The 27,877-nt window shown below is 41.7% G+C and overlaps 1 protein-coding gene across 11 annotated transcripts in view; it reads right to left on the bottom strand.

Annotated features, from left to right (window-relative positions):
- NR3C2 (nuclear receptor subfamily 3 group C member 2) overlaps positions 1 to 27,877 on the bottom strand; it is a 136,296-nt gene that overhangs the window by 23,967 nt on the left and 84,452 nt on the right. For all 11 annotated transcript variants that reach the window (XM_060278642.2, XM_088660258.1, XM_035114100.3 and 8 more), the window contains one exon: positions 6,981 to 7,097. In XM_060278642.2, coding sequence (XP_060134625.1) covers positions 6,981 to 7,097 — 117 coding nt within the window. The remainder of the gene's footprint in view (positions 1 to 6,980; positions 7,098 to 27,877) is intronic.

The raw sequence follows: 27,877 nt of genomic DNA, 5'->3' as shown, positions 1-27,877 counted from the left end.
TCTGATGCTTTCACTAATTCATGTAAATGGAATATGTTTTCTTCTCATATATTTGGCAGGGATAAATCACAAAACATGGACAATTCTATGTTTCTAAGGGAAACTCTAGAAATACACTTCTCCGCATACATTTCTAAATGAGTCTGGATGTGCCCAGACTTTTGAGATGCTTACATCAGTAAAAATTCTTTTCTCTAGCACTTCAGACAAGGTATTTGGTTACACTGCCTTGGTCATATACATACTGAGTTTGGTAGTTCCAGATGTGCCCCAGCATACAAGATCTTCCTGCCGCATACTTGTTTTTCAGATTGTACATAGGTAATAATGTATCCCAATACACGTGTGTTAAGTATTAAGCTTGGATCCTAGCACAGTAGGCAGGTAGGATCCTAGAATGCAACAACCTGATTGGCCTGCAAGAGCAGCCCAATCAGACCCCAGGAGGAAGTTAATCAGCCTATTAGGCCAGTAGGATACTAGGATGCAACAACTGATTGGCCTGCAGTATCAGCCCAATCAGGCGCCAGGAGGGAAACATAATCAACCAATCAGACAGTACTCATTGTGTAAATAATGTAAATAAAGCCTGAGATTTTGGGGGAAATTCAATCACTGTTCCTATGAGCTGAAATAAAGAGCATGAAATTACTACTCGGCTCTGAGTATATTTCAACAGCCATGTCTTGAAGAACTGTCTGTTTTTCAAATGTACAACTACTGATTTGATAGGAGACATTAGTCCTGTTCAGGCCACCCAACTCATGCTTGGGGAGGCCACACTAACTAGCACTCTCCTGATGGTGGGTGCTCCAATTAGGATTTTTACCAGGTGTCTGCAATGCGCTCCATGAGTGTCTGCAGAGAGGAAACCTTTACCCTGCTTTAATGTGCACATTTGTCACGTGAAGGCTTCTATTGAACCTGGAACCCCAATTTCAAAGAAGGCTCCAGCTTGCATGAGAGTTCTAAGTGTATACAGCTGTATTTGTGAAGTTTCTTCTTTCTGCATACATTTGTGCAGATGCCATGTAGCAGGGAGATTCAGAGCAAGACAAATTGAGGGATAGGCTAATCGGCATGGCCCATGCATTGATTCAGCTTGTGAGTCGCGTTGCCTGAATAGGGTTATTGAGGGACTTTATTACGGGTATACAAAGAACTCTAGATTCCAACCCCCTTAAAAAAAATAACATAAAAGTAGAATTCTGAAAAGGAAACAGTACTAATGCAGTGCAGGCGCCAAATTCAGGAGTCATCATATGGCTTCTCTTCCAGAAAGGAAGTGCTGGTATCCAACAGAAATTGTTGTGTCTGCAAGACTTCCATTGTGCTAAAATTGCCAACCTTATATCTCCATTTACCTTAACTGAGATTTTCTGGAAGAAAGGCAGCAAAAAACTGATAATGTCGCTCTGTGTATATTATGCCTCTTTTTAAAAGTAGGCTCGTATCTGTCAATGAAGCAGACTGGATAATTCATTTCTGCAGAATCATTTTGGATGCAGTCAATATGATGACGTGGAAACTTGGAAGGGAAAGTGAAGGCTGCATTAGTGAAGTTAAGAAATAGCAAGGACAAGAACTTTGGAGTCAGGCATCGTGAAGAATGACTTCTGAAGATGCTGCAGAGAAACAAGAAGCAAAATGTGCCCTCACAATGTGACAAGAAAATATAATGTGGGGGAAACACGCACATTAGAATTTAGACCATAATACCATGAAGATCAGATGGGTGTTTATTGACTTGACACTGGAAGAATGTTTGGACTAAAGGAACACCACTGGGTCACAAGGCTATGTTTCTGCCCCATACTATTGGTTTCTCATGAAAGGGTGCTCAAGACAGAGAAGTGAAAACTGGATGGTTTTAGCCACAACCTAATGAATAGAGAGGGATGCAGGTGGTGCTGTGGGTTAAACCTCAGAGCCTAGGGCTTGCTGATCAGAAGGTCGGCGGTTCAAATCCCTGCGACGGGGTGAGCTCCCGACGCTCGGTCGCAGCTCCTGCCAACCTAGCAGTTCAAAAGCACGTCAAAGTGCAAGTAGATAAATAGGTACCGCTACAGGGAAAGGTAAATGGCGTTTCCGTGCGCTCCTCTGGTTCGCCAGAAGCGGCTTTGTCATGCTGGCCACATGACCTGGAAGCTGTACGCCAGCTCCCTCGGCCAATAACACGAGATGAGCACTGCAACCCCAGAGTCGGTCGCGACTGGACCTAATGGTAAGGGGTCCCTTTACCTTTAATGAATAGAGAAGAAGGTGCCCACTGATCTTGATAAGGCTTCACCACACACAGTGTTCTAAACAATTTGAAGGGACAGATCTCTGACATGCCTAGAGATGAATGAGAACTCTCAAAAATGCTGCAACAATTAAGAATAGTTAATGTATCCAAATGCTTTTCAAACAAGTGCATAGCAGAGGAGGAGATTGGTCAGCTATCCTAAGGGGAGCATCTTACTCCTTGAGAGTAAGGCAACTGAACTATTTATTGGGGATTGGAACCACTATTCCCACCCACCCCTAGCTACAATTTCCAGACTTTCCTGAAAAGAGGTACAGTACTGTCTGTTAAACTACCCTGGAAATTGAAGCTGTATGAAGGACACAAGGGCTAAGAACCCTCAGCCCCCTTAAAAACTATTTAAAGAGTTTGATACTGCTTTAAATGCATAATGCTTATGGGGCCTCAATAAGGGTTGTCCATTAGGGTAACCAAGGCTGAATTAGATCTGAACTCAGACTCAAATGGGTCTACGCAAACAGCCTTGTACATTGCAAGCTGGGTTGCCCAATGGATAATGTATATTACACCAAGGAATTGGAACACATTGCAAGAACTAATCAGAAGACATTGTAGTGGCTTGTGTGACAGAAACAGCCTGACCAAATTCTGATTGAAGCTATAGACACCAAATCAAATAATTTATTCAATTATTTAGGACATACATGTGACAAGATAAGTGGGCTTCCATTTCCTGAATGGAACAATTTAAGTCTCCAATAGGATGGGTTGAGGATGACCGGGCCATGCTTAGCCCAAAAAGCCAAGAACACAGTTGAGGAACAATTGCAGGCCTGGATGTCAAGCAATAACTTAGAGGAAAGAATATATCAAGGTTGTTGTTGTTTGTTGTTTAGTCGTTTAGTCATGTCCGACTCTTCGTGACCCCATGGACCATAGCACGCCAGGCACTCCTGTCTTCCACTGCCTCCCGCAGTTTGGTCAAACTCATGTTCGTAGCTTCGAGAACACTGTCCAACCATCTTGTCCTCTGTCGTCCCCTTCTCCTAGTGCCCTCAATCTTTCCCAACATCAGGGTCTTTCCCAAGGATTCTTCTCTTCTCATGAGGTGGCCAAAGTATTGGAGCCTCAGCTTCACGATCTGTCCTTCCAGGGAGCACTCAGGGCTGATTTCCATAAGAATGGATAGGTTTGATCTTCTTGCAGTCCATGGGACTCTCAAGAGTCTCCTCCAGCACCATAATTCAAAAGCATCAATTCTTCGGCGATCAGCCTTCTTTATGGTCCAGCTCTCACTTCCATACATCACTACTGGGAAAACCATAGCTTTAACTATACGGACCTTTGTCGGCAAGGTGATGTCTCTGCTTTTTAAGATGCTGTCTAGGTTTGTCATTGCTTTTCTCCCAAGAAGCAGGCGTCTTTTAATTTCGTGACTGCTGTCACCATCTGCAGTGATCAAGGAGCCCAAGAAAGTAAAATCTCTCACTGCCTCCATTTCTTCCCCTTCTATTTGCCAGGAGGTGATGGGACCAGTGGCCATGATCTTGGTTTTTTTGATGTTGAGCTTCAGACCATATTTTGCGCTCTCCTCTTTCACCCTCATTAAAAGGTTCTTTAATTCCTCCTCGCTTTCTGCCATCAAGGTTGTGTCATCTGCATCCCCTTCATGGATCAATGCCTTGTCGTGGCGAAGGGGCTTGAATAACTCAGAGAAGCTATGAGCTATGCCATGCAGGGCCACCCAAGATGGACAGGTCATAGTGGAGAGTTTTGACTAAACGTGATCCACCTGGAGAAGGAACTGGCAAGCCACTCCAGTATCCCTGCCAAGAAAACTCCATGGACAAAGACAACAGGCATATCAAGGTAACACCTTATAATAAATCACCAAATCAACTGCTGTTAGCAACTTGGATTTACTTGCAGCTCTGTCATCTAAGAGTAGCCAGGTGCTGCTTAATTTATGAAAACTGACGAGCTCATGGCCATGGGTGGTCTGGCTCTAGGCTACAGAGCCTCTTGGATTACATTATAGGCCAGGGTAAACATGCCCTAAATGACAATATGGAAGATATGCAGGTAAATTAGAGGTCATTATTTTATGAAGAGATATCTTACTGATTCCAACATGAAATGCTGTAATGCTCTTCCTATCCAGAAAATCTTACACAGGTTCCCTATACTTTACCCATATAAACCTCACATTAAATTAACAAACAACTGAGCAAAATTCTACAAAAACTGCTGATCTTATTTGAAGTCAATCAAATATTTTTGCATTTTGCATTGAGGTTCACATAACACACCCTTTAAGTTCATACCAGCCTATAGGTCTTCTTCTCCTCACTGATCCCAGTTTATTCCATGGAAACTAAACGTTATCTTAAGTTTAGATAATAGCACACAAATTTCTTGCTAATAGTCTAACCATACTGACCAAGATGGCAAATCAGTTAGATTGATTCACCAGATTCACAGTTCATTTGAGCTAATTAAAATAATTAAATGTCGGGTGTAGACTAAGTTATTTTCTGGATTACGTTAGGAACAAGATACACTTCATCAATAAAATTTAGAAATGAGCTATTTATGTGAGCAATTGAGATATTTTGTTCTTTAAAACCATATTCCAGGTTTAGCAAACATTCTAATATTAAAGAACCATCTTTCTGCATCATCCTTAATCCCTCCTTAATTTCTCTGGCACTATCCCGTAGCTAAAGCAAGCACCTTCATCGCACCCTCCTGCTAACTTTGTTGAAACAACTTAGTCTCTACTCGAATTAAGACTGGCCGATCCTCCTTCCAGCTTCCTCCCCACCCCCAGTTGCTTCCACACCCAACTCTTCCCTCTGGCTGAACTTTGCTACTCCCAAGAGCCAGTCCCTGCTCTTCATATGAATTTCACCCTCCCCTCCCAATTCCTGCCTGGAGTCTTTAGCTTCCTTCCTTCCTTCCTGTGCAACTGAAGGGCAGTTTCTGTATGTCCCCCCCCCCTTCTACCCTCAGCCGTCATTCTTCTTTTAGCCAGCTACAGCTTACCACCACAGGAATACAGTACATTTAGCATAAATATGTTCTGTTGCAAATGCAGGTTAATGATGATGCTGATGCTGATTTTACATGCCATTTGCTTCTAATATTCAAGGACAGAGGGCATTCTGCCCATGGAACGCTGTTTCCAAAAGGATTACATCATCTTAAGCCTCCATTCACTACAGTTTCTGCAGTGGAGTCAAAACAAAGATTTGCTGGCTGAGAAGTCTCCCCCTTTCACAGACACATTGTAAAGGGAGAAAGCACTTCACATTGGGTGAGCTTTGATCTTTGCAAGGGGCAAGAGGAAGGAAGTACACAACTGCATTGCTGCGGTAGCACAAGGACATGCCCCTTTGTTCCCTTGCTGTGCTGCAAGGTTGCAGGGCAACACAAAAAGAGGCGATTTGGGGACATGCGTCCTTCTGCTTGAGGTCCCCAGAAGTGAGGTGATTTATGAAATCAGTTATAATTAGAAAGATATTAGAATATGTTGGACATACGTTGTTGGACGACAGCTGTCCTTTTACTTCCCCCTGCTCAGAGATACACAGAAGGCAGGTAAAAATGACTGAGTGGCTAAACACCCACAAAAATAACAAAGGTACGCAGAACACTTTTTCTACCTAACAACCCCCTTCACCGCACACACAAGAATATTTTGGTGATACTTTGGGTCCAGCTCTACTCGAATCCTTACATTTATGAGAGGCCTGGCTAGAAATGGGATTTTTGTATCTTCATAGTGCAGGTATGGAATCATACTTCTAAAGCAATTACTTAATTTAATAATGAATATAGGGTACATAGAATCATCTCAGAGGACGAACAGGTTCACCTTCACCTTCAGAGACAGAGTCTTGGCATCAGATACCCCCCTTTCTGAGGCTGTGGGAATACCTGAAGCTGGTTCATCTCAGAAAGGGGAAAGAGAAGGATTTCCGTAGGCACTTTGAGGGTGTGTGGGAAGAGGCTGGCAATCAAAGATCCCACAGTCCTCTCCTTCTGACATACCCAACAACAGGAAAACCAACTACGCCACACATGCAGTTTGCTTCCCACCCACTGGTATCAATGAGAGACAAAACTGCTTTTAAAATAACAAAAAGAAAAAGAACTGGAAGCAAAAAAGGGGGGGGGAGGACACGCACTGTCATCACTACCATCTTCCAACCTGCCAGCATGAGCCCGGCAAAAGTCCAGGAAGAGGCGGTCTGCCTGCCTTTGGTTCTTGCTCTCCCCACCCTCCCCACTCTGCCCATTACACACACACACACACACACATTACTAGGCTGGAAATTAGCAGGAAATCTGGCAGATAACACATAGCTTGAAGTTTCTTTCAGTTAATTCTATTTTGATATTCTTTTGGAACGTTCCCACAGCACCACCAAAAAAACCGCACAACTCCTGATGCTTTAATCTTCTTAGCTGCGTGAAACTCCACTAAAATTACTGTCATCATCTAACACCCACCTTCCTTATTCTGAGCTATAAAATACATATTTCAAAAAAAGGGGGGGAACCTAGAATGACAATAGGGTTTTAGTAGCTTTTGTATAATACTTCTTTCTTAGTTGAGTAATTCAGGATAAAACTTTTGAGACCATCCAGCTGATACCAGTTTAAGACATGTTTAAAATGTTTCAAACATGTTTTCTCAGTGAGTATCTAGTAATGATATAATGCTTACCTCCCAAATTCATTCCAGCTTGAAGACATTTCTGTAATCGGCAAGCTGGACAGTTTTTTCTTCGAATCTTATCAATTATACAGTCATTCCGTCCAGCACATAAATAATTGTGTTGCCCTGCATTAACAGAAAAAAAGAAAAAAAGTTATATTCTACTGCATTCAATTGTATAAAAACTTAGAGATGAAAGAAGGGATTTCTCCCTTGTTTGCAATCTATTATTACACTTCTTAAACACAAACCCTCCAGAGCACCTGATGCAGCACACCACATTAAATCATAAAACAATTTTTAAAAGAAAATAGCCCTACATCCCAATACCCAAGAGAGCAAAAGAGAATTCATAAATGAAGAGCATAAAATCAGAAAAAGTTACTTCTTTAGTAAAAACTTCCAAAGAGGTAGCAAAAACAACAAAGACCTTTGAAGTGCCATAAAGGCTAATACACATTATATATAGTCTAGAATTCCAGCTTTCGTGGACTAGAATTCACTTTATCAAATGCAAAAAAAGCATTATTCTGAGTTAACAGGTTTATAAACACAAGGAAACTGTACAAAATGGGGTCCAAAAGGCAAAAGACATGCAAAAAGCTTGGCTTGTTGTTGTTTAGTCGTTTAGTCGTGTCCGACTCTTCGTGACCCCATGGACCATAGCACGCCAGGCACTCCTGTCTTGCACTGCCTCCCGTAGTTTGGTCAAACTCATGTTCGTAGCTTCGAGAACACTGTCCAACCATCTTGTCCTCTGTCGTCCCCTTCTCCTTGTGCCCTCCATCTTTCCCAACATCAGGGTCTTTTCCATGGATTCTTCTCTTCTCATGAGGTGGCCAAAGTATTGGAGCCTCAGCTTCACGATCTGTCCTTCCAGGGAGCACTCAGGGCTGATTTCCTTAAGAATGGATAGGTTTGATCTTCTAGCAGTCCATGGGACTCTCAAGGGACTCTTCTCAAGGGACCCTTCATGGATCAATGCCTTGTCGCGGCGAAGGGGCTTGAATAACTCAGAGAAGCTATGAGCTATGCCATGCAGGGCCACCCAAGATGGACAGATCATAGTGGAGAGTTTTGACTAAACGTGATCCACCTGGAGAACGAACTGGCAAGCCACTCCAGTATCCCTGCCAAGAAAACTCCATGGACAAAGACAACAGGCATATAAAAAGCTTGGCTAGTGAGAGTTCAATTAAAGCTTAAATCAGGGGTGGTGAACTGCTGGCTTGCAGGCTTGATCTAGTCTAGAAAGCCTTCCCTGGTGGCCTGGCAGTCCCTGATCTAATTTTCTGGTGGCAGCACTACCATTGAGGAGGAAGATACAGAACGCCAGCAGCAGAGGTGGTGCATTTTTTATCCTCATCATGGTGCTGGGTCAGGCAGAGAAGTTTCAGTTTCTCTGCTTAGTCCAGTGCCACGCTGGAGATACAGACTGTCCGCTCACTTATCAGATGAGTGATCTGATAAGCAAAAAGGAAGTGCTAATCCCCCTGTGTGAGAGTGCGTCTGTCTGCTTGTTCCCTGTGTTTTTTTATGTGCCCTTTTCAGCTGATCTAAATGGATCAGCTGAAGACCAGGGAGTGTGCCTGTGTGTGTTGTGCATGCGTGTGAGAAGAGTCACAACCATGCTGACCAAAGCCTTTGGGAGTTTTACCAAAGGTGATCATGGCCCTCTGGCTTAAATGCATGCAAAATAAGCACAGTAACCATTCACTACAGAAGAAATTGAGGCTGTTGGAAGCACCCTAATATAGCTAAATAAATAAATAAATACCAAGTCCCACTCACAAAAGGTAAAAGCCCAGCTTACAAAATCCAGCCATACTGCATGTCCTGGGTAGGAACTCAACATGTGGTATGCTCCTGCTAGAGGAATGCAGGTACTTAGCTGCCAAGTATCCTGTTTTTCGCGGGAAACCCCCGGATTTTAATCCGTTTCCCGCTGTTCTCCCGAATGGAGAGAAATCCCGGAAATCCCCCGGAATTCCTACCTGCCAGGGAGCCTCCATTTTGGGTGCTGCTCTGCCCATGTGTGTATGGGAAGTGATGCAGAAGCAGGTGCTGCAGAGGCATCAGCAATGCAACCTCCCCCCCTCAAACAGCAGTCTATGCTGGATCCTCAGTCACTTGCACAAAGGTGCCCATCCATTGGTGCAAGGGACACATGGTGTACAACCTTCTGAATGTACTATGCTTACCAAGGAAAGAAGTTACCAAAGGGGTTACTGGGGTAAAGTAGGAGAGGGCTGTTGTGTTTATATTTGGCTTGGGGGCTTCCCATAAGCATCTGGTGGCCACTGCGAGAATAGGATACTGAACTAGAAAGGGCTTTTGGTCTGATCCAGATTGAATGTTCTTATGTTCACATCAGCCAAAGAAGAGCCTTCCTTTGCACCAGAACCACAAAGCTGGTCAGGTGCATTATTCCCCGTCAAAGTTTATGGACCAGGATTTCTCAGATGAGCAATTAAGAACTCTGCTCTTGCTTAAAAGAAACTGTCAGGTACTGTGTTTTCCCCCACACTTGTATATTTTAGGGGGCAACTTTCAAAAGACTGAATTTAGTTGAACTGTTAACATGTAACACCCCCACTACCCATGCACTTTTTATGTTATTTTTGTTTTAAAGACACAAAGTAATCAAATCTAACCTTCCAAAAGGCCCATGGGAAACTTTGAAACAAGGCTGTTGGGAGGTAGCCTTTCATGTTGCAATAAATCAACAATGAGGCATAGCAGCCTAATCTCCCTGCCTTCCCATCCCTTACAGCAAGATCCACATCACCCTTGAGTGGACCAAGAGAATGACAACCAACAACACAGGCAGTCACACAACAGCCAATAATGAGGATAGAAATCCACTGCTCCTTATGTTGAATGAATTGTTTTTGGTATGTGTTAATAGTCGTGATATGGCTTGACAAAATGGCTACAGAATGTAGAGTTTTCAGAGCTAGGATAATGTTTCTGCATATTGTGCAAATTAAGTAATCTGGACTTTGGGAATATATTACCTAGGACATGGGTAGACAAACTAAGGCCCGGGGGCTGCATCCGGCCCAATCGCGTTCTAAATCTGGTCCGCGGACGGTCCGGGAATCAGCATGTTTTTACATTAGTAGAATGTGTCCTTTTATTTGCAATGCATCTCTGGGTTATTTGTGGGGCCTGCCTGGTGTTTTTACATGAGTAGAATGTGTCCTTTTATTGAAAATGCATCTTTGGGTTATCTGTGGAGCATAGGAATTTGTGTGTGTCCCCCAAATATAGTCGGAACCCCCCCCCAGGTCTGAGATTTGCTGACCCCTGACCTAGGACATCCCTAGAATGGGTGTTGAACTTTAAAAAGGGGTGTTTTTTTCTGATGATGCCAATGTAGTGAAATGATGCCATGCATACCTGTGTGGTTTTTCATTCGGGCTTTAAGAAAACTCAGCTCCACAGATTGTTCTTCCTAACTTACAGAGGGATGGAACCAAGGCCAGATTCTTTCTTCACATTCATAAGCTTGCTTCATGCTCATAAATAAACATTATTAACAGCCCCTTGGCTACATTAACTTCACATACTTATTTTGGGTCTCATTTCACTTCTGAAACTGGCTGTTTTAATTATTTGCCCAGTGGAATGGAATGAAAATATGCTGTGGAAAATCAATGAGGAAAAGGCGACTGGGGGCAGGGAGGACGCATCTCTTGGAAATCTAGTTCTCAAACAGGGCTTTCTCTGTAGTGGAGGGATCTGCCCCTCTCTGCCTTAGCTCAGTGAAGCAGTCTTTACTGCTGCAGAACAAAAATCATATAATTCAGCAGCAGCCTTTCTTTTCGACTCACCCAGCTGCATGTGAAATACAACTTTTCCTGGCAGCTTTCAAGTCAATACCTCACTTACTTAAATCAGTGCTGTTATATCACCGCATGCCTGCAATCTCCTAAGTGGTGAAACATGACTGCTAAATAATATTTCACTTTAACAGTATTAGGTACAACGCAAGTCCATCCTCAGCAAGTGATATGTTTTAAAACATAGACAGATAGGCACATAGGCATCATGCCATTTCTCTCTTTCAATATTAATACTCATCATTTTTTAAACAAATCACAATTGACAACATCTGTTGTTTCAAGCCTTTAAAAATAACTCACTGTATTTTACTGGGGGAGGGGAAATAAGTCCATAAACTTTTCGATTTTGTGAGATTTTTAAAACTGAGCTAATACTTTTCGATTTTAGAATGTTCTCTCTCATACAGTGAACAGATTTTTTTTTCAAAGCAGTTGCCAACTGCCCAGCAACAGCAGCCTATGTTTGCACTCACTATTTTAGGCTACATCACATGTCAATTACATAACCTTGTTTTACTGCTCTTGAACTGGTTGGAACAACCCGGGAAACAGATTAGGGCAGTCCCTCGAAATTCTGCAATGCAAATTCAACTACATGCCCAAATTCCTACCACTTAATAAAATATTACACCTATGTTCAGTTTCTCTCCATAACTGGTTAATTATTATTAGAGCAAACTAAAGCTTGTGATAATTAACTTCCCCAATTCTGTTTAAACCAGTGCATTCTGACTATGCAGTAGCAACAGTAAACTAATAAATAATGGCCTGCATTGCTCAGGTGTATGTAACAGTAATTTAATTAATTGTAATTTACAAAAAGTAGATCAAGGGTGTGCCAGTAGCTTGCAAAGTTTTTTTGGGGGGGGGGGATTACTGAGTTGCAGCACACAGATTTAAAGGAATCAGAGCCTGCACAGCTGTGTCATGAACAAATGTAAATTTCCTGAGGTCTGTTCAAGAAAAAAAAAGAGGAGAAAAAATGTTTTAAAATCAAGAAAAAATAGCAAGGTGATGTGATCACACACACACACACTCGCAATGACTCTCTGTGTGTATACATGCATGCACACACAAACTGATTTTCATACTTCCATAATTTAAAGTCTGTCACCATGCAACGTATTTTCATTATCAACATTCTCCCAGCACACTGATAATTTTCACTGCTAGCATAGGACTCAGTACACCTGAGCACTGAACTCTCAGGTTACAGGTAGTCTAATTCAACGTTAACCCATTTATTCCTTTCCCACCTTTGTCACAGTAATAAACGCCACCTTCCATATTCTTTGCCCCATTTCTCTGCTATTGGATTAACCCAGGCATCCCCAAACTTCGGCCCTCCAGATGTTTTGGTCTACAATTCCCATCATCCCTGACCACTGGTCCTGTTAACTAGGGATCATGGGAGTTGTAGGCCAAAACATCTGGAGGGCCGCAGTTTGGGGATGCCTGGATTAACCTCTCTTGCAATTATCAGCCATTTGCTTTCCCTCCTGTCCTGAGAAGCCATCCTTTCCTGGTAAGATGCTTAGTCTCCTGTTCCAATGATGACTTAAGACTGCTGATTTACCTTCAGGGGCCCCTGATCTTGCCTGTGCTTCTGCCACCCAGCTCCAGAGTGACAGATTACCATCGCGACCACGGCATTCCTAAACAAGAGCCCACCTGGTATTGTAGAAGGAAATCACATCCATAATCATTAGTTATTTTTATAAACAAAGGGGAGCATCAGCAACAATATGGCCATAACCAGAAACAACTTCATATTGCTAAACAAGCTAAAGAGACACAGTAATTAAATCCAGAGGCCTGAGGACCCTAGAGAAAATACATGACACAGTGTACCTGAGGATTATTTCATTGCATATTTTAAGCGCCAACATTAATGATTAAAGATTTTAATGTTTTAATGGGATTGTTTTATGGTGTATTTTATAATGTGTAATTTTAAAAAATATTTTGTAAATCACCTAAAAGACTATTTTGGCATTAAGCAGTAAATTAATTAACCAACCAATAGCTACACCTGTTCTGAGTCATCAGAGCACAAGGTTCACAGGGAGAGGCAACCTAAGGCCCGTGGGCCGGATGCGGCCCAATCGCCGGGAATCAGCATGTTTTTTACATGAGTAGAATGTGTCTGTTTATTTAAAATGCATCTCTGGGTTATTTGTGGGGCATAGGAATTCGTTCATCCCCCCCCTTCAAAATATAGTCTGGCCCACCACATGGTCTAAGGCAGGCATCCCCAAACTTCGGCCCTCCAGATGTTTTGGACTACAATTCCCATTATCCCTGACCACTGGTCCTCTTAGCTAGGGATCATGGGAGTTGTAGGCCAAAACATCTGGAGGGCCGCAGTTTGGGGATGGTCTAAGGGAATGGTGGACCGCCCCACAGCTGAAAAATATTGCTGACCCCTCGTTCACATCATCTGAGTAAAAAAACCTGAACCCTCACACAGTGCCTCATGCACCTATGCTCACAAGTTAATTCCAGAGTGTGTATACGTATGCAACCTTACTTTTCCTCTGCATTAAAACCATGTGATAATATTTCCCCCCATTCAATTCAATCAACTACTTTGCCATTCCTTTTAAGGTTATTTTTTTTCTAAAATGGTTGAGCACAATTTACTTAGGGCTTGCACAAGTTTCTGGTGGATTATACCATTTATTTCATCTTTCTTTACTGACCTAGATTGCTTCTACTACTTATTTTATCTTCAGTGTTCTTTCTCATTTTTTTAAACCATTATCTCTGCTTCTCTCTTATTCTAACTTTCGCTTTAGTCTGAATATCTCTGCTGTTTCCTCCTTCCATATCGTGGCTTCTATTATTTTGCTGACTAAATGGAACTACAGTATTCTGAAGTAAGTGGACTGGGAACTGCAGCCAAAGTATCTTTATCAACGATGGAGAGATCAGTTGCTCATTACAGTACTTTAATTCCCCGTTTCATAATTTTTTCTACTCCTCACCTTTCTGTTGAAGCACATGTTAAAATAACACAATTAAAAGGAGAAAAGCAAATGTTTAAGCATGGAACAAACAGAATAATTTACTTGGGGAAATGAGTCATAGATATTTCATAATAATTAGCATGCACATTGACTTCACATCTTCAGTCTTCCAGCTCTCTATACCATCTAGAGTTTCCACTTTCATTTTCAGAAACAATCTTCTCCCCAAGATACTATTTCTGCAAATATTCTTTTATAAAAGCGGCATTGTCTAATATTACTACAAAGTAGTTTAATATGATATTATCTCGCTTCTTTTCTAATTGCATCCCAAGGGCGGTTCAAAAGTGTACACTTGCATCATTGGTGTAGCATCTCTACAAAGAGTATTAAGATAGGGAGTTGTTTTCCACCTTAGTTCTATGTGTACATACACAGAGAGGTACATACACAGGCAGAACAAGAGACCATCAAGCATATTCGTTTATTCATTCAATAAAATTTATACAGCTGGAGATGACAAGGATTGAACCTGGGACCGTCTACATGCAAAGCAGATGTTTTACCATTTAGTTACAGCTCTTCCTATTGGTGAAGGGCAGTACAAATGCTTAAACAAGCAAATAAATAATAAGAACTGGGAGATGCATGCACATTTCCAATATGCCCATCCAGCTCTCTTTCACCATGTTCTAAGCATGAATAAAATGTCCCAGGCAAAGAGGCCTAGTTCAATAGGCTCATCATTGGCTCAAAACCCTTAGTCCAGGCATCCCCAAACTTTGACCCTCCAAATGTGTTGGGCTACAATTCCCATCTTCCCTGACCACTGGTTCTGTTAGCTAGGGATCATGGGAGTTGTAGGCCAAAACATCTGGAGGGCTGAAGTTGGGGGATGCCTGCCTTAGTCCCATAGATCTCTCCTATTCTTCATTTAGAAAGATGCACCAACCACTTGAACCAAATTCTATTTTGAATTTAGTTACTGCAAGGAAAAAAATCACACATAAATTACACCCCGCAATGGGGTGAGCTCCCATTGCTGGGTCCCAGCTCCTGCCAACCTAGCAGTTTGAAAGCACGTCAGAGTGCAAGTAGAGAAAAACGTACCGCTACAGCGGGAAGGTAAACGGTGTTTCCATGCGCTGCTCTGGTTCGCCAGAAGAGGCTTTGTCATGCTGGCCACATGACCTGGAAGCTATATGCTGGCTCCCTCGGCCAATAACATGAGATGAGCACCACAACCCTAGAGTCGGTCACGACTGGACCTAATGGTCAGGGGTCCCTTTACCTTTTTAAGGTACAGGAACATGCTGATCATTTCTATTCAGTATGGTGGGATTTTATTTCATATAATTTTGTTTTCACAGAGAAAGATATGTAATGAGAGCACCAGGCAAGCCTCCTTGGAGACAGCATTCCACAAACAGTGAATCATCACAGAAATGGCCCATTCTTGTGTTGCCACACTCCAGACCTCTTGTGGAGCGGCCGCATGAAAAAGGGCCTCAGATGATGAGCGCAGGGCCAAGGGCAGGTAATATGGGGAGGGGCTGCCCTTGAGGTATTGCGGCCCTGAACTGCTTAAGGCTTTATAGGTCAAAACCAGTGCTCTGAATTAGGCCAGGAAGCTAATTGGCAGCCAGTGCCAAAAGAAACTCGCTTAAATGGATACCCAAGTAATTATGCATATAAACAAGAAAGTTCAGTACTTCAGATCTCTGATATGGTTAATATATTGAAACTGACAATACTACACAACCACTTTACACTAATTAACACTCCTGTATGCTTTAGAAGATGTAACATAGTATTATCTATTCCCACTGGGAAGATGTGAAAACCAATGAGAGGCGGTATGCTAGGAAGAAGAAAAAATCTGTTTCCCTCCATTACATTCAGCAAAAGGAACCAATAGCTTAATATGCTTTCATAGGGGCAGCATATGTCGAACTTTATAGATTCACCTATCTTTTATCTTTAGTGGATATTCCTGTTTCTTTTCTTCTTTGCCTGCCCCTGCCCTGTTGCCTCTTTCAACTCTTCTCATGGACAAGTTCAAATATGCCTGTGAAGCTCAAAATGCTTGTGCACTTTCAGCTACGAAGATTTCTCCTATATTCCCTTCAAAAGGGAAGCGAAGGAAGAAAGCAGCCAATACTCTTAAGCTAAAGGAACAGAACTGCTAGAATAATCTGTACAAATACTGAAGGGGAGGCCATTTATGTTAACAGTGAATGTTTGATAAACAGGATGTGTTAAACTTTAACAAAACAAAATAAGAAATTGGTCAATTAAAAGGCATTGCCTCTCCTGCTTTATCTTTCATAGATCATGCTGCCCATTCCATTATCAGATTACAACATACACATGATTGTTCTATATCCCTGTTCTGATATGCATTTGCCCCCTTCTTCCTTCCTTTGCTCCCTCCCTATTTTTACAATTATGCTGTTACAGTTTTCTCAGCAGGCCTTGTAGATGTTTTTCCTTCTTTTGCATGTGTCTTTCAACATGCTCCAAATCCTTGTTTCCCCTCTGTGTCTTTTGTGTAGATTATGAAACAATTATACTTAAATAGTGGCACTAAAATACTCTGGTAAATCCATCTACCAGCTGATCTAGTGATTTAACGTGGATGATTTTTACAGGTTGCCAATAATGTAATAATTGGAGGCAGGTCAACTGATATATTGGGGGTTCAAAATGCATATAAGAAAGGAAGCCTTATTATGCTGAATGTGACTTTCAAAGCATGTCTTTAACTTTGCTTCAAGTCCTAAGGTAAAGGTAAAGGGACCCCTGACCATTAGGTCCAGTCGTGACCGACTCTGGGGTTGCGCGCTCATCTCGCATTATTGGCCGAGGGAGCCGGCGTACAGCTTCCAGGTCATGTGGCCAGCATGACAAAGCCGCTTCTGGCATACCAGAGCAGCACATGGAAATGCCGTTTACCTTCCCACTGTAGTGGTTCCTATTTATCTACTTGCATTTTGACATGCTTTCGAACTGCTAGGTTGGCAGGAGCTGGGACCAAGAAACGGGAGCTCACCCCGTCACAGGGATTCAAACTGCCGACCTTCTGATCAGCAAGCCCTAGGCTCAGTGGTTTAACCCACAGCGCCACCTGGGTCCCAATGAGGTCCTAATGAGGCCTAAAAAAGGACCCTGTTTATTTAGGGTAACTTTATCAGGAAGATAAATGCTGGTTTTATCTTGTTCCTTTGGATGGTTCAAGAGATACAGGAAGTTATTTGAAGTGTTTCTAGAATACATTCTTCAGACCATTTAAATTTTAGAAGTCTACACTGAATTCCAAAATGGGAGGTCTATTTGCAATTCAACAGCAGCTCTATCACAGTGGCCTCAATGTATTTCATAGGCTGCCTCCATAAATACATGTGAATTAGATGAGCTGCACAGCAATGGGATTTCTTAAATGGATGGAAGAACTTTTGTCGCACCAAAGAACACATACAGAAATCCATCCTGCTTTGAAGCAAACAGGGAGCTTCTTGTGAGTGAACACTGTGAGTGAGCACAGAAACAACAGGACGGAGAAGGAAGGTTTGAATTCAACAACATAACCCAGCACACTTAATGATGAAACTCAACAGAAGCAAAATGGGAAAAGCAAAGTGAAGTTTGGTACTCAGGGCTTCATTTCAAGAGTGCTAGATGTTTAACATCATATAGAAAAGGTCACACCCTTCGGACAAGTTTATTCAGTAGGGCTACCACCCCGAGCTTCCATCTCATCACCATCAATCTGCACAGAAGCATATACTGAAAGAGGAGGAAACAATAACTTAGAGTGTTCCAATTTTTCATACCAAGTGGACTGCAAGAGTATTTTGACATGGAACCCATGGGCTGCACACTGCCTTGTTGCATTGGAGGGGGGGGAGTGTGACCCAAATTTGGCACCCACCCCAGCTCTCATGCTGCTTTCCCAAAGCCAGGTAAGCGAGACACAGGGCTTTGGAAAGGAGGTGTGAGACATTGGCAGGGTCCAAGAGCCCTCCCACATCCTCCCGAAAGCGAGGAAAGCACTACCCAGCTTTTGGAAGGCAGTGTGAGGACTGGGGGGGGGGAATTGTTGCCAAGGGCCACCCAAAAAGGACTTGAGGGCCGCATGCTGCCCTTGGGGCACACATTGGATCACCTTGGTCCATAATACATTCATAATAGATGTATTATGAATGCAAAAGAGTAGTCCCCTTCACCAGTTTTATCCTTGAAGGAAACAAATATTTGCCATAATCCTAGGAGCACAGGGAAAGATGAGGGAAGACAACCTTACATATTTGCTTTTGTGATTGTACTTTGCTCTGCTTAACTGTTCTGATCAGTCTTGGTGGAGTGGGATGGGGGATTTGGGTTCATTGTTATCAGTGAAAACTTTTTCAATAAAATGGTTGGGGTGGGGGAATGTTTAGTTATCTCAAGCATGTGCTATTACAATCCATATCAGACAAAGAGACTCCTGCATGATCACAGCCTTCTTCATTCACTTCAGTGTCACAGAGGTTGCATGTGGACCCATTCCTGAGAATGAAGTGAAGGGAAAGATATTGGTTAAGACACTGGAACTCTCCAGCCCAAGCATGTTAGCAGCATTAGAGCCTTGGGTCCTACCAGCTTCAGGGGTCCTGACTTGCAGTTTCGACAAAAAACGTCAGCATCACCAAATCATTAACTCATGTAATAACATAAGGAGAACCTTCTGGGTGGGGTATTTTGGAAATGTACATCCAGTTTTTTTTCTTTAATTTTTTTGGAGCCCCCCAAGAGAGTGGGGCCCTAAGCTATAGCTTGTTTAGCTTATACTGTACGTAAATCTGGCACTGCATAAAATGCATTCTGATTTAAAATATGGTGGTAATCAAGAATCTCTCTTACTATGGCTGTGAACCAGATAAAATTAGCTCTATAAAAGGTGTGTTTGAAAATGCCACATGCACTAAATCAAACAAAAATTAGAGCAAATGAATTTAGCGTGCTAAAAAGGTTTTTCCACTTTAGTAAGTAGATTATAATGAAACGTAGTAAAATATTTCATATAACTGATGAGTATGTTCCCACTTATGTACACTCTTGAAGCAGTGTGGGGTTTTCAAAGCTGGAAAGTAGCCAAAACCAACATTGGCGGCGGCGGGGGGGGGGGTGTGACACACTTTAAAAGGCATAATTTCTGCAGTGGAGTTTTGTAGGGTTTTAAAAAATAAATAAATCACAGTTCCTAATGCCTATAAAATGAAAAGCCCCTAATCCAGAAAGGTCAATGGTAACATATTGCACATACAGAAACAGAATGAAATTGTTTTTCTACAATACACAGGGATGATTGCAGTACTTAAAAGTATCCCTGTGCAAATGCACTAAAGCAGGTGAGCAAGGGAAAGTGGGGAATCAAAGTTATTCTATTTGCAAATGAAGTCCGTCAATTTCTATCACTTGGAATGCCATTATCCTAAGAAAGAAAGCATGTTTAGCATGTTGTTATGTCTGGGGTGCCACATAAGCCCCCAGGGCATGGCTCATATCACTGCAATGCCTTATACAGTTCTGGCATTAAGTAAATATTAAACAGCAGCACTTGCGTATATAATTACTCATTGCCTTTCCACTGTTTCCATACAAGCAATATATGCCAGACAAACCAGAAAAACAAACCTCAAAGAGAGAAGTGAGCATTTTTACTAAGAATTTTGTCTTCCTTTTAATTCATTTATTTGTCACCATCAGTCCTAGATACTCCCCCCCCCCCAACACAGGCATGCTTATCGCAGCTCAAGAGTGTGTTCAGTTTCTTAGACTAAATAATAACGTTCTACAGGCTGCTCTTGGTTTTTCTGTTTGCCAAGTATTGTTGAAACAACAGAAGATGCAGGAAACGTATGGAACAACAATCACATTCCAATTCTTTGGCTCCACTCCTTATGCCAACACAAAAACCCCACCGCATCACAGAATTTTAAATAACCCCTAAAATACGGTGCCAAACTCAAATCATGCAAAGGCCAGCTAAACAGAGAAATGTAACAAACAAACAAAAACCTGTTTAAAAATATAGCAATTCTCCACTTGCTTGGAAAAGTTCTCGATTTTAAACAATATCTCATTCACAAAGAGTTTATGTCCATTTCATACAAGGCAGTTTCCTAAAATTGTCAATGAAACTAGAGGGTATTTTTTTAAAAAACCCAGGACCATAAACAAATATTAGTTATGAAATATCTGTTGCTCGCCTATCTAATAACCAGGGGTACTGAAAGCACTTTAAAAGACAACTTTCAGATTATTTCTTGATTGCCTCAGTACTTCAGATGTTGGGAAATCTCAGCTTTAAGATATTAATCTTATTCATGGTAGTAATGCAATGAGTATTGTTTCAAGGCCTCTCATAGAAATAATTTAAAAGGAAGTATCATGTTCTTTGACTAATCTGCTCATTTTGTTGGGCCTGATGTTTAACTGTTCCATTCACCAAACTTCATTCCAAATGAAACTGAGACATTCCAAACTGAGACACTAATACTGTAACACAAGTTGACCACACACAAAGAAGTAAAAATACAAAAGAAGTGTAGAAGTAACGATCTCCATAAAAATGTTGCTTCGTATCAGGAAATCACACTGACCAGTTCCAGCTACAGCTATTGAATCTGGCAGTAGGACTCAATGAATATTGATGTCTAGAACAAGTGCTTGTACTTCAATTAGGTAACGAGTTCATTTATTATTATTATTCGTTATGTAGATGTGACAGAGGTTAACCCACCATAATTAAGATGGCATTTATAGATATACATATACAAGGCAGAGGGAGGAAAAAGAAGATAAAGTTTGTTCCTAGCAGAGGAAAATCAAGTATATATGTTGCACAATTTGTGAGCTAATGATTAATATAATGTGAGAGAGATCTCTCTTTCTGGTTTAACAAGAAAGACTGATGACCTCAATTTTCACTATTGCTCGGAAGTGGTCAGTTAACCCTGGTAATGAGTATAATGATTAATGCCTACTATGCAAACACACAGCAGGGGCTCAAAGCCAAACTCCATGTTTCTGACACCTCTAAATGGGCACAAGTTAACTTACAACAATGCATTTAGCCAGGCAATTAACCCTGATTTAGTCTGTCAGTCACTTTTTGTTTAAGTGTGTGTCTCCTGTTAAGGGACAATAGTTTTGCCAACTTCTTTAGTTGAAGGCCTCTTGAACCTTTACAAATTGCAGGCAAGCAGATTTTGAAGAAGAAGAGGAGGAGGAGGAGGAGGAGGAGGAGGAGGAGGAGGAGGAGGAGGAGGAGGAAGCCATGAAGCTATTAATGCTAAAAGCCCTGCTAAAAGAAGCAGCAGCTGGTGATATTAATAGAAAGTATTCATATACAATGCTGAAAATATGTTGTTCCAACTCTGAAAATGCTGAAAATAAGTACAGCAATTTGAAATAATGTGAGGACTTCAACCTACTTAAACACTTGATTAAATTTTGAAATAGTATTATTGTGAAACCCTATATTTGACAAGCAGGACAAGGAAAAGAAGACACCTAGCTTTGAAAAGCACTCCCTGGAAAGGATTCTATATTAAGAAAAGAAGATTGGACAAATTCGTGGATCAGAAGACTATATTTCTGACTACTAGTCATGATGTAGTCTGAATACCAGATTTTTTTCTTAATGGAAATACAGTATTGTTTACATCAGAGTAGTGGTAAAACTATTGTGGCATTTTATCTCAATTATAATACATTTACCCTTGTTTGTCACTGCACAAAATGAATTCTCTAAAAGACACACACACTTTAAATGTAACACAAAATTAAAAACACAATAAAATACAATCAATTCAACGCTGAAGTCCAAACCAGCACCAGAAAGTAAAACAGAGGTTAGGCATATAGAAATGGATAACAATACACAAATCAGCTCAAAACGCCACATGTTAGCTGACAACAAGCAACAACCATTAATGTGCAGAGGTAAGTATATATTGTTAGTAGCATTTTTTGGAAGAAGTTTTTTTAAAATAAAAAATTGGGGCACCAAGCAAGCCTCTTTAAGAAGAGTGTTCCTCAGCCAAGAGAACACTATCAAATAAACCCACTCCAGACTTCACTCATCTAAAGCAGGCATCCCCAAACTGCGGCCCTCTAGATGTTTTGGCCTACAACTCCCATGATCCCTAGCTAACAGGACCAGTGGTTGGGGAAGAGGGCCAAAGTTTGGGGATGCCTGATCTAGAGGAATCATCTGTCATCGATGTCTCTACCAGCTTCTTAGCCCTCAGTCCACCACTGCAACTAGGCACTGAACTGCTATATGCAGGAATGATGCTTCAGAGTTCTGGTATAAGTTTTAAATGTTATTTTACATATTCTAGCAGTGGTCCCAGAATATTATCCAGTGGCAGGGCAGGGAGGCAGTAGTTGCCTGACCTCCCATCACTGGCATTATCAGTGTTCCCACCATTGAGTTTGCACTGTGATGACCTCTCCCTCTCTGTAGGCAGTGATGCCAAGTAAGTGCTGTGGCCTCGCCCCACTGACTACTGTTGCTATCCAGGGATGGGTGGGATAAATATTAATCTTTTTTAAAAAAAAAACCTGAAGGGACAGGGCTCAGGATAAATTATAGTTAATCAGAAAGCTTCTGAGCTCTTCCCCACAATTGCACCAGTGAGTGAGCATGCGGGGAGGCTCGGCTTATTTTTTTAAATGCACCATCTGAAGTTTTCAAATTATCTTAAAAGGCAGGCCCAGAAATAGAATTAATGGGAAAGATTGGGGAAACTAAGAAGATGCGAGAGGAAGTGGAATTTAAAAGGAACCGAGGAAGGGAAGTCCGTCAATGATTGTATTTTGGAATGTAATAGATTATGTAACTCTTTTTTCCTATTGTTTATTACTTTCCATTTTTTCCTTTGGTTGAAATGCATTATTATTTTTAAGGCAGGCAGGTACATTACAATAGTTGAGTCTCTTTGCCATTCAGGACTACTCTGCTGGCCAACACTTCACAGATGCAGTATACCACCCCCATCGTTCTGCCCGGACACTGAGGTCCAGTGCCGAAGGCCTTCTGGTGGTTCTCTCGCTGCAAGAAGCCAAGTTACAGGGAACCAGGCAGAGGGCCTTCTCGGTAGTGGCGCCCGCCCTGTGGAACGCCCTCTCAACAGATATCAAAGAGAAAAACAACTACCAGACTTTTAGAAGACATCTGAAGGCAGCCCTGTTTAGGGAAGCTTTTAATGTTTAATAGATTACTGTATTTTAATGTTCTATTGGAAGCCGCCCAGAGTAGCTGGGGAAACCCAGGCAGATGGGCGGGGTGTAAATAAATTATTATTATTATTATTAGGAATTATTTGTCACTATCACTGCCACAAAGGAAACCCTATGACAGTTCCTCATGTGTGTTTGACCATGAATTTCAAACTGCCCACCAAATGCTCTCCGTTTGTTGTCCCAGTTATTGTGTTGCCTACAGCCCTCCAGAAAGCCAGAGAAAAGATATGGCTCTACGTATGATCACCAGGAACTAAGCCAGATATTGGGTCAAATGTTATGCTGTACAAATGCCTTGCCACCATACTGCAGGAGCAATATGTTTTGGCAGGCTCCCAAACTGCACCAAATATGTGTTCTACATCCTGCAACATTTAAAAGTTCATTTCCAGCATCAGTTGTTCCTTCACATTTCTCTTCCTGTCCCTGTCTGATTGTTCCTTCAGCTTTACAGCTAAATATTCAGTCACCATTTGTAAGAGCTGGATCTCAGATTGGGTGGTTAGAGCAAGACTGTGTGCATAATTTGCAGTTTTAGAAATACCTGGCAGTTGGTCAGATAGCAAATCGAATTTCTTCTCAAGTGGAGCTAGGGCTGCTCTCCAGTCCAAGGCTAGGGCTTGCCTTATTTTATTAATGTACACACCTGCGTCTCTGGCCTCCTCCATTGTAGCAGCTACTTGGCTGCCTTTGGGGACTTTCATGCTACTTTTAGCCATGTCAGTGTCTGAGGTCTCCTGTGAAGCCTCAGATAAAGCTCCCTCTAACTAACCTTGCAGGTTTGCTTTTTGGTTTATGTATTCCTTGAATCATCTCCTTGCTGAGGCTATATTAAATGATTGATTAGATGTCAATAGGATCCACTTTGCTTAGATTTTGGAGACACAGAATTATGCCGCCATTGAGCTTTCAAACTAGCCACGCCCACCCCTTCCTTCACATTTCTAACTTGCAAGGTTTTACCATTCTCCAAACTAGGGGATGCTGTGTCCTCAACAAATTAATTGTGAAAGAGTAAAGCAGTGACCAAGCAATAAACCACATTTCAATTGGTTCTAATAAATCAAGACTAAATGTCACACTCTCATTGGGGATAGAGACATTTGTGTGCCTGTAATCAGTGTAAAGCCCTGAGTGCTCCCTTGAAGGACAGATCGTGAAACTGAGGCTCCAATACTTTGGCCACCTCATGAGAAGAGAAGAATCCTTGGAAAAGACCCTGATGTTGGGAAAGATTGAGGGCACTAGGAGAAGGGGACGACAGAGGACAAGATGGTTGGGCAGTGTTCTCGAAGCTACGAACATGAGTTTGACCAAACTGCGGGAGGCAGTGCAAGACAGGAGTGCCTGGCGTGCTATGGTCCATGGGGTCACGAAGAGTCGGACACGACTAAACGACTAAACAACAACAACAAATCAGTGTAAAGGCATATTATTGTAAAATGGCTTCCTCTTATGTTTCAAACTGAATAGCACACAAGTACCGACAAGGTGACCCAGTGGGAAAACAAATATGAGATATCCGTCCCAATTCCCAAAGCCTGTAAAGTTCCCATCTTTCCATTTGGCATTTTATGTTTGATTCTGCAGAAATTTCTCCTCACTGCTAGGCTATTCTGTTTTATGATGGCAAGTCTAAGATTATTACTTTCCAACAGTGTTGGCTTTCATTAGTTTTTGATTTTACGTGCTAGTGCATACTAAACAATGAGTGCTGTTATTAATTTCTCCCAATAGTATATCATTATAATGACACAATATCAGAGCAAATAAGCACCTATCACTTTCACAATTTCAGCTAGCATTGTTAAGCATAGCATTTGCATGCATTATGCGGTGCACAGGCTAAGAGAAGTGTCTTATTTCTGGATCCATGTGGCAGAGAATGAATGATTGAGTTCTTGGCTTCAGGTATCAAATTACATTTAGGAAAAATGTGAAACTCCCAGACACAGAGATTAATAAAGTTGCCTTTCCTTTTTAAAGATTATGTTCATTCCAAATGCACAGACAAAGATTGCAATCCATTGGTCCCAGATATGAAAAAAAAGGAAAAAGAGAAAGAAAATGCACAAAGATCAAGAAGAAGACTCCCATTCCAGCCTAAGATACCTAATGACACCCAGAGTTTTGAGGCTCACCCACATACTGTATACTAATGAAGATGCTGGGGGGGGGGGGATAGAGCAAGAGGGGAACAATAGGACCCTGCATTATTTTCCACCAAGACTTACGGTTTTCTAATAATAGAGATCCCAGACTGCTCTGGCCAATCCTTCAAATAGCCTTCCCAGTTATCCATGTTCACAGCCAAGGTAACTATTAGTGTATAAATCACTGTTTATCTGCAAATAGCCTTTTCAGTGCAAAGTTCAACCCTGTAAGTACACTGAAATGGATCTAGATAATCAGTGCCATCCAAGTCTTGCACAACAACCACCCACTTGAGCACTTTCCAAAAATATTACGTTGGACATTTGGCTGAGAGCTGGAATAGCCCTTTTAAGGTGGTTCAGAACTCACCTTCTAGCAAGCAGGTATTTATTACTTCCTGCTCAATATTATGAGCCAGAAGCAGCAACGGTCAAGCAAAAAGATGGCACGCTGTACTCTTCCAAGCACCTTGTTTATGTCCCTAGGCCTCAATAACTGAAATTAATCCCAGTTCACTAGAGACCCATTTAATTGCAATGAAGTGGCATCCAAATCATTAAGGATGCAAATTTCCAAGTGCTTAGCAAATAAAGTCGCAGAAGACTCTGAGATGAGCTCTTCATTGTGTTTTGCTGGATCCACTTCTGACTTGCATTCCCATCACTGTCTGTTCTCATACATCACACATATCTGCCTGTAAACCAAGGGGCCAAACCAGCAGCACCAAAAGGGAGCTTAGGAGCAATTACATCAACTGAGTCATTTCCACATTCCACAAAGCAACCAGGGCTTTCACAGGACCACCAGCCATGCTAATGGAAATACTACAAGGGCTCTCATAACTCTCTTTAGGACCCATCAACCTGAGAGTGGATTGTTCTCTCACCCATGCAGAGAGAGGAAGACACGGCATGCCTAAATCTCATTCGAAAATGATTTGGCCATGAAAGGAGAGAAGAAAAAAATCACTCTCATTCCTTTACCATAGCATGACCTTTAGCACATGTTGGGCCACTGACAACTGGAGACAGCCCTGTGACCTTATTGCTGCCATGACAATCCTGAACTACCTCTGACAAGTAAGCCTTAACATGGATGTTGAAGTCTCCCAGAACATCCATCCTGGAGGTTCCTCCTCCTCCTGTCTGAGATCACCACTATCAGATCAGGCAGAGGGAGAGTGCAGAGATGGGTGATACAGGATCTCTAATGTGCCCCAATAGTCCACATGGGAGGGGAGGGACACTCCAAACAAGTGCTCACCCAGATAGAAAACCTAGTGAGAGATAGAGAATTCTAATAGGCAACTTCAACCCCCATCCCACTCCAGACACCAAGTCTATGCTAGTGCTGCATCACCTCGTCTAGCTAATGAACACCAGTAATCCTCGAAAACAAAACACAAGATAGTATTTTCTGATTTTGAGTAGAAAAATTGATGTCGTTAAAAAAAAAATATCCACCACCATCCCAAGCAGCTTCTGTTTGTAGCTATCTGTGCCACTGAATCAGCTAAATTGGTAACTCACTCCTTGCCCCTTTTTAAAATGAAGGGCTTTAATCAGGCAACAGACTAAGCTTATTCCATCTGTACTATGCACCTAACGCCTTCCAAGCTTTCAGTTTCACTGTGCTGCTGCTATGTAGTTCAAACAAGTCTGCAGCAACAAGTGAAGAGCAACAACTGAACACTTCATCACTAACAACTCGTAAATGATCCATTGTAAAATGTGTTGCCTTTAATTAATATCTCTCATAAACGCTCTTTGGCAACTTTATTATGTATATAGCATTACCGTCCTACATGTCACCTTGCAGAGTAATGTAAGCAAACTATACAGATTCTGTCTTGAAGAACTTACAATCTAAATTTTGTTGGTAAAAGGAATAACTAGGGGAGAAAGGTAGAGTCAACAGGTGGGCACAAGCAATCATGACTCTCTTCTCCTGCTGCATCTTTAGCACAATAATTGAATGTGGCTAAAATCTCATTAGAGGAGGAGGGAAGCTAGAGTTGGAGGAGACAATATCAGACTACTGCTACATGGAGCAGACCCACAACTTACATTCCAGGGACAGCCAAACTCATGTATCGTCAAAACACACTGGGTGCAATAGCAGGTGGGGTTGCCAAAGTCTCTCCCCCCAATAGACACCCTCTTATTCTGCCTCGTTTTTAATTAATTTATTTATTTTGCCAAGCACCTAAAACCTGAATGGGCACAAGTGTGGGTCTGCTGTACTTTTTCCTAAGAAAAGTAAGTTTAAACTCTAGAAGCTAGAAACAGTCAATAATGCCAAGGTAAAAGACATAGAGGAAAATTTCTGAAAAGCAGTAGTCTAGTCACCCTTGTATACATTGCTACCGTATGTCTCTCTAGCCACTACAGGATGCAGAATCACTTTGAAACTGTGGGTGAATATCTGCTGGCAAATGAGTGGGGGGAAGGAATCTGAGATTCTGTGAATTTAATATTTTTGTTAAGATTACCGGTAAGCTCTATTTCCCCTTTTTTCATTTTTTTTTGCTGGGATGCTTAAATTAATTAATTGTCAATTCCAAAGGTAGCAAAACAAACATGACAAGTAATTGCAAAAGTTTTGAATACAAGATGGACTCTTGGTCCAATCTGCCTCATGG

Source organism: Zootoca vivipara, chromosome Z1, assembly GCF_965207765.1.
Source record: "Zootoca vivipara chromosome Z1, rZooViv2.hap1.1, whole genome shotgun sequence".
Classification (NCBI taxonomy): Eukaryota; Metazoa; Chordata; class Lepidosauria; order Squamata; family Lacertidae; genus Zootoca; species Zootoca vivipara.
The sequence above is the reverse complement of the archived record's forward strand: the minus strand, read 5'-3'. Positions and strand labels throughout refer to the sequence as shown.